At 42.3% G+C, this 7997-nt stretch overlaps 1 protein-coding gene across 1 annotated transcript in view; it reads left to right on the top strand.

Moving 5' to 3' along the window:
• The first annotated feature begins 351 nt into the window (after positions 1-351).
• The window catches only part of PPP1CC (protein phosphatase 1 catalytic subunit gamma), a 32034-nt gene continuing 24388 nt past the window's right edge, over positions 352-7997 (top strand). The window contains exon 1 of the mRNA XM_073312763.1: positions 352-582. Coding sequence (XP_073168864.1) covers positions 528-582 — 55 coding nt within the window. The 5' untranslated portion in view covers positions 352-527. The remainder of the gene's footprint in view (positions 583-7997) is intronic.

The following is a 7997-nucleotide window of genomic DNA, read 5'->3' as shown; positions in this document are numbered from 1 at the left end:
GATTAATATTAATTAGGTCTGTGTATTATATCTATGGATCGACAATTATTATTGCTATTAGTTATTCAGGATTGCCATTAACAATAATCTTCGCTCTTTTTGGCTTGATCTAGTCGATTAGGGAGCCAGACTTGCACGTCTGGGGGCGCTGGCTGCGAGCGGCTTTCTGAACACACCACCCCCCCTTGCAATGCGGCGGGCACATGCCGGCTTTAAAGCTCCGGTCGGATCTATGTCCCTGCTCCCGCCCCCTCGCGGCGGAAGGATTTCGCGAGCGCGGGACGCTAGTAAAGCGAACTCTCTCTTCGCGCTCTGCCTATAAAGCGTTCCCATCCGCCGTGCCGCTGCACTTAGTGTTCGTGCGCCACCAATGCTTCCTGAGAGGGGACGGCGGCCATTTTGTTCGGTGCTGGGTCGCTGCTGAGAGCGGCGGCGGGAGGCAGGCGAGCGCCGGGCCGGCGGGCAGCAGGGAGAGGCGGGCGACTCGGGCGCGGGAGCTGCGGGGCCCGCATTGCCGCTGAGAGGCGATGGCGGATATAGACAAGCTCAATATCGACAGCATCATCCAACGGCTGCTGGAGGGTGAGGGAGCGGGGGGTCCTGGCGGCGGAGCGGGGTCTGGGGTTAAGCACGGCGGGCGGGAGAGCGGCGGGGGGTCCCTGAGGGGGTGCCCTCGGCCCCGCCGGCTGCAGCCGAGGGAGGGTCCGGTGGGGCTGGAGCCTGGGGGCGGCGCGCGGCAGGGGGGCGGGCGGCCGGGCTCGGCGCGAAGGCAGGGGCCGGCGCGGTGTGTCCGAGGGCGGGGGCAGCCGGGGCGGTGAGGGGGCCCTGCCCCATACGCGCCGCTCGCCCGTGCCGGGCCCCCCCTCCAACAGGGCTGGCCGCAGCGGAGCGGCGCTTCGCCCGTGCCCCCGTGACCTCCCGGCTTCGCCCGCCCTGCCGTCTCGCCCCCTCTGGCCGGCCTCTGCGTGGTCACGCCGGGAGTTTCCTTCAGCGCCGGCCGGTGTCCTGAGCGGCGCTGCGGTGCGCTTCCCCTCCCCCCGCCCCATTCCCAACCGGGGGGCGATTGGGGGGAGGAGGGAGAGGTTCAGAAGCTGAATGTCCAGTATCCTGCCCCCCGCACACATGCGCAGTAGATGAATGCTTGGCTGGGCAGTTACCGGGGGGCTGCAGCTTGTCTCTGTCTAAAGCAAAGTGGTTCTCAACCTCCTGGGGGGGCCACGGCCAGGTTTCAGGGGATCCACCAAGCAGGGCCGGCATTAGAGTTTCTCGAGTCCGGGGCAGAAACCCGAAGCCCAGCCGCGTGGGGCTGAACCCCGGAGCCCCGCCATCCAGGGCTGAAGCCAAAGCAACTTAGCTTTGTGGCTTCCCCTGTGGCACGGGGCTGTGGGCGGTTGCCCTGCTTGCTACCCCACTAACGTATGCCCTGGCTTTTATATGCAGAAAAACCGTTGTTGTGGCACAAGTGGGCCATGGAGTTTTTATAGCCGGGGGGCTCAGAAGGAAAAAGGTTGAAAACCTTTTTGGTCTAAAGGACAGAGATTGAGCCTGTTGTAATAGCCTTTTCAGAATAATCTGTGGGATTTTCTGTGTGGTTCTTCAGGTGGGAAAGGTTATCATTTTTAATTAGAACATTGTAATCTGTTGTTTGTAGGAATACAAACCTCTGACTTTGGGTGTGTAATTATGAGTTTTAGTTTATACAGCCTCATATTTGATTTTTTTAAAGTGGAAGTGGGCTGCTTTTGCACTTGTAAATGCCATTTTATTGAAATGGTTTGTTCTGTCCATCTGTAATGCTTTGGGAGATAGGGAGGTGCACCCAGTGTCTAGTCTTTTCTAAATAAATATGGGGGTTTGTGGTGGGTTTCATTTTTTTTTATTTGGTCAGCATCTGATTAAAATGGTTTGTTTTTCTTTGGCAAAGGTACAAGGTTGTGAAGTAGCCAGTGGATATTCTCCTTGGAATAGAAAGCAAAATAATTTATTTAAAGAAGAAAACTGGATTTATCCAGCCTGTCTCAAGTCTGTCTATGCACTCATAAGTCTGGATTTACCCTGGAAGAGCTTGGCCGGGTTTTAATTTTTTTCCCATTTGGCACAAAGTAATCTAGGACTTTGTTGAGCCAGATAGTAGATAAATGCCTTTAATCTCTTCCTTTTTGTGAGATTTCTTTGACCTGGATAATGAAAGGCCAGGGCAAAGGGACAATTTTGCTGCTATAGAAACTATTAGAATTTACAAATCCAGTGGATTTGGTTTGTGATTGTGCTGCTTATATATAGAGAGACAGAGCGCTTGTCTCTCTTGTTAGGGGGTGTTGAAGGAAAAAAAATTTTTTTTGCATGTCTTTGACAAGTTTAGGCAGAAGTGTTCATGAAAAATTGCTGCTTTTTGCAGGTGTCAGCTCCTTGTTTCAGTGCGTTTGGTGTTTAATAGAGTTTAAAAGTTGTTTGTATAGTGGCTACTTACTGTTATTGTTTGCCTTGCTATAGCATAACTATCAATAGTATTTTCCAGGAAAAGAACATAAATATGTCAAAGTTCTTTAACAAGAAAAAGTAGTTGAAATGTTAAAAGGTAGAACAAGTAGTAAGATGTATTTGATATTTTATATAATGCTTATTTGCTGTCTAAGACTTTTTGGGATTGGGTGGGAATGTGAAGGTTGCTGTCTTGAAATTAGGGTTGTCAAGTGATTAAAAACATTGTGATTAATCGCACTGTTAAACAATAACAGAATACCATTTATTTAAATATTTTTGGATGTTTTCTAAGTTTCCAAATATGTTTATTTCAATTATAACACAGAATACAAAGTGTACAGTGCTCACTTTATATTATTTTTGATTACAAGTATTTTCACTGTAAAAAAACAAAATAAATAGTATTTTTCAGTTCACCTGAAAAAATACAAGTACTGTACTGCAATCTGTCATGAAAGTTGAATTTACAAATGTAGAATTATGTACAAAAAATAACTGCATTCAAAAATGAAACAATGTAAAACTTTAGAGCCTACTAGTCCACTCAGTCCTATTTCTTGTTCAGCCAATCGGTTGGACAGACAAGTTTGTTTATGTTTGCAGGAGATAATGGTGCCTGGTTCCTGTTCACAATGTTACCTGAAAATGAGAACAGGCATTCGCGTGGCACTGTTGCAGTCAGCATTGCAAGATGTATGCATCCGATTAAGTGAGCTGTAGCTCACGAAAGCTTATGCTCAAATAAATTGGTTAGCCTCTAAGGTGCTACAAGTCCTCCTTTTCTTTTTGCGAATACAGACTAACACGCACGGCTGTTACTCTGAAAATTGCAAGATATGAATCTTTAGCACATCTGGCACGTAAATATGTCCCTTCATGTTTCATCCACCATTCCAGAGGACCTGCATCCATGCTGATGACTGGTTCTGCTTGATAACAATCCAAAGCAGTGCAGACTGACGCATGTTCATTTTCGTAATCTGTGTCAGGATGCCACCAGCAGAAGGTTGATTTTCTTTTTTCTTGTTGTTTGGGTTCTGTAGTTTCTGCATCGGAGTGTTGCTCTTTTAAGACTTCTGAAAGCATGCTCCACGCACCTCATCCCTCTCAGGTTTTGGAAGGTTTTCGGATTCTTAAACCTTGGGTCAAGTGCTGTGGCTATCTTTAGAAATCTCACATTGGTATCTTCTTCGTGTTTCGTCAGATCTGCAGTGAAAATGTTCTTAAAATGAACAACACGTGCTAAGTTGTCATCTGAGACTACTATAACATGAAATATGTAGCAGAGTGCGGGTAAAACAGCCGGAGACATACAATTCTCCTCCAAGGACTTCAGTCACAACTTTAATTGATGCTTTTTTTTTTAATGAGCGTCATCAGCATGGAAGGTTTCAGAGTAGCAGCAGTATTAGTCTGTATCCGCAAAAAGAAAAGGAGTACTTGTGGCACCGTAGAGACTAACAAATTTATTTGAGCATTTAAGCTTTCGTGAGCTACAGCTCACTTCATCAGATGCATGGAAGCATGTCCTCTGGCATGGTGGCTGAAGCATGAAAGGGCATACGAAAGTTTAGCATACCTGGCATGTAAACATCTTGCAATGCCAGCTACAAAAGTCCCATGCAAATGCCTGTTCTCACTTTCTGGTGACATTGTAAATAAGTGGGCAGCATTATCTCCTATAAATGTAAACAAACTGGTTTGTCTTCGCAATTCGCTGAACAAGAATAGGACTGAGTGGACTTGTAGGCGCTAAAGTTTTGCGTTGTTGTTTTTGAGGGCAGTTATGTAACAAAAAAAAGAGATTGCACTACAGTACTTGTATTTTTCAGTTCACTTCATACTATTTCTTTTCATCATTGTTACAATGTAAATATTTGTAATAAAGTGAGCAGTGTACACTTTATTCTGTGTAATAATTGATATTAATATATTTTTAAAAACCATCCAAACGTAATACATTTCAATTAATATTCTACTGTTTTGCAGTACGATTAATTGCGATTCATCTTTTGAATTAACCTGCAATTCACCGTGACACTCAGCCAGCCAGTAAAATAGAAGATTTATTGGATGACAGGAACACAGTCCCAAACAGAGCTTGTAGGTACAACCAGGACCCCTCAGTCAATTTCTTCTGGGGGGCAGGGAGTTCAGACCCCAGTATTGGGGCTCCCTCCGTTTCCACAGCCAGCTCCAAACTGAAACCCCCTCCAGCCGTCTTGCACCCCCTCCCCGTAGTTCTTCCTCCAGCCTTTGTCCAGTTTCCAGGGCAGAAGGTGTCACATGGCCCCAACCCCCATCCTGGGCTCTCATGTTACATGCTCAGGTATCTTCTCTCAGGGAAAGTCTCCCATCCCCAGTGCAGACAGTCCCAGTAAAACTCCCCTGCAACATTCCCAGGTCAATATTCCCCACTCCCTGCTATGTCACAGAGATTAATTGCGATTACATTTTTTGAATTAATCACGTGAGTTAACTGCGATTAATCAACAGCCCTACTTGAAATACTACATAAATAGGACTTTAAAGAACTAACTAACAAGGTACTCAAAGGATATGGCCAAGTCACTGTATTTGTCACTTCAAAAATTAGCAATATTAACTAGTGTTGCATTGATTAAACGCCAAAGCTTCAACATGGAAACTTTATATAAAATCAAGAAATTCAAGAGAGGATTTTAAACTGCTTGGGGCAGGTATTGTTTTTCTAGATTTAAATCACTCATGACACTAGTTACAAATATTAACAGCGTTCCCACATCAGCTAGTTCTGCCCCTTTATATGTATTTAGTGTATTATATATTTACTCCTATTTTAATATGAGCTGTAGCAGTCAGTGGCTATGTGGAGTAAAAACTTTGTTTTAAATCTCAATGATATTGGATTAATGTAGCCTTCTGCATTTAATACCATTTTTTACAAACGAAGGCCAAAGATCCATTCTTGCATTCAAGTAAATAGCTGTGTTTTGAATAGAAGTGTTAAGATGTGATTTGTGTAGCTTAAAAGGGAAATAACATGTAAAACCCACCATGCTATTTTAGGTTTCAGAGTAGGACCCATGTTAGTCTGTATCTGCATAAAGAAAAGGAGGACTTGTGGCACCTTAGAGACTAACAAATCGGATGCATCCGATGAAGTGAGCTGTAGCTCACGAAAGCTTCTGCTCAAATAAATTTGTTAGTCTCTAAGGTGCCACAAGTCCTCCTTTTCTTTATGCATATGTCTGAAACTGTTGCATAACGTCATATAATTATATCTCAATCAAATTCCCCTCAAATGAATAACAGTTCAGACTGAGTTCTCCATTGATTAAAAGTTTGCTCTGATGGACTAGCACATTACCAAAAAAAAAATCTTTTCGTAACTGGACATCTCTCAAACCGAATCTTAAAACTCTTTAGTGAAGGCTTAATCTTTAGAGCTATCTTGTATTTCAATACACCTGTCCTTAGAAACGACATACTCCTGCATTTGTAGGTAATAGTCATTCTAAATGTTTTGCTAATAAAATTTTAAGCATCTAGACAGATAATTTGGAGCTAACAAAACCTAATATCAGTGGAAATTTCCTTGTGAAACACTTCAAATCAATGAGAAGGTGTTGGGATTTAAACATTGCTTCCGTATTTATAACATACTTTTTAGTCTTGTACTCTCTTTGCCGGAGACTCAAAGTGAAACTAACCAGAAAATCTATTTTCATTGTCCAATCAGAATGAAGTGATTAAATGGTGAAGAGTAAATTACTTTGTTTTAATAATAGAATGTTAATGTAATTGAACTTTCATGAAAAGGATAAGTTATGTTAAAAATTTAGAGTGTAGAAATTGAATGTAGTGATTGTGCAGTTACCTATAACTTTTAACGTCAAAATATAAAGGAAAGAACTACAGTTGACAAAACATGGATTCATGTGTAAAAGAGAAATATGATTTGTCCAACTCTTAATACCCATTTGAAATGTCCCATTAATATGATACCTAGGAAAGATTCAGTGTGAAATGAGTTAAATTAATAAACTTAAATCTAAACAGATTATGGTTAATTTCAGTGCAAATTATTTGTAGTTCTTGGGCTGAAATTTTTAAAGACAGTTTAAAAAAAAGTTGCTTATACTTTATTTTTGTTTTTTAAAAAGGGGTAATAATCTAATCCCATGTTCATGGACCCATAGAAATGTGGGGCTGGAAGGGAGGGACCTCAGTCATCAAGTCCAGCCCTCTGTGCTGAGGCAGCACCAAGTAAACCTGAAAGATTTATGTCTAACCTGTTCTTACAAACCTCCAGTGATGGGGATTCCACAACCTTCCTTGGAATGCTATTGTAGAGTTTGACTATGCTTGCTTAGAAAAATTTTCCTAATATCTAACCTACATCTCCCTTGCTGCAGATTAAGGCCTTGTCTTACCTTCGGTGAACTTGCAGAACAATTGATCAGTCTTCTTTTTGTAACAGCCCTTAACATATTTGAAGACACTTATTGGGTCCATTCCCATCCCCCTTCTTTTCTCAAGAGTAAACATACCCCAGTTTTTTAACCTTCCTCATAGTGCAGGTTTTCTAAATCTTTTGTCATTTTTGTTGCTCTCTTCTGGAGTCACTTGAGGTCGTCCACATCTTTCCTAAAGGGGGTCCCAGAATTGGACACAATACTCCCGCTGAGGCTTCTCCAGTGTTGAACAGATTGGGACAAATGCCACCTGTGTTTTACATACAACATTTCTATAGGTTTCAGAGTAACAGCTGAGTTAGTCTGTATTCGCAAAAAGAGAAGGAGTACTTGTGGCACCTTAGAGACTAACCAATTTATTTGAGCATAAGCTTTCGTGAGCTACAGCTCACTTCATCGGATGCATACTGTGGAAAGTGTAGAAGATCTTTTTATTTATCTTTTATTTATAAGATAAATAAAAAGATCTTCTACACTTTCCACAGTATGCATCCGATGAAGTGAGCTGTAGCTCACGAAAGCTTATGCTCAAATAAATTGGTTAGTCTCTAAGGTGCCACAAATACTCCTTTTCTTTTTGCGAACACTTCTATAGATACACTTTGGAATATTAACCTTTTTTGCCTCTGCATGACACTGACTTAAACTGTCTTGATCCAATATAACCCCCAGATCCTTTTCAGCAGTACTACTACTTAACCAGTTATTCCCCCTTTTGTAGTTTTTTTCCTTCCTTGTGCAAGTGGTTCACTTGTCCGTCTTAAATTTCTTCTTACTGATTTCAGACCAATTCTCCAGATCATCAAGATCTTTTTGAATTCTAATCCTTTCCTCCAAAGCGCATGCAAACCCTCTCAGCTTGATGTCATCCACAGATTTTAGAAGCATACTTTCTATTATCTAAGCCATTAATGAAAATATTGAATAATGCTGGACCCAGAACTGAACCCTGTGGTGCCCTACTAGATTCGCTGCTCTACAGTTCGTGAACAAACCATTGATAACTATGCTGAGTACAATGTTTCAATAAATTGTACACCCACAGTTGAGTAGTTT

The sequence above is a fragment of the Lepidochelys kempii genome, chromosome 15, assembly GCF_965140265.1.
Source record: "Lepidochelys kempii isolate rLepKem1 chromosome 15, rLepKem1.hap2, whole genome shotgun sequence".
Classification (NCBI taxonomy): domain Eukaryota; kingdom Metazoa; phylum Chordata; order Testudines; family Cheloniidae; genus Lepidochelys; species Lepidochelys kempii.
Note: the sequence above shows the minus strand (reverse complement) of the source record. Positions and strands in the feature narration are given on the sequence as shown.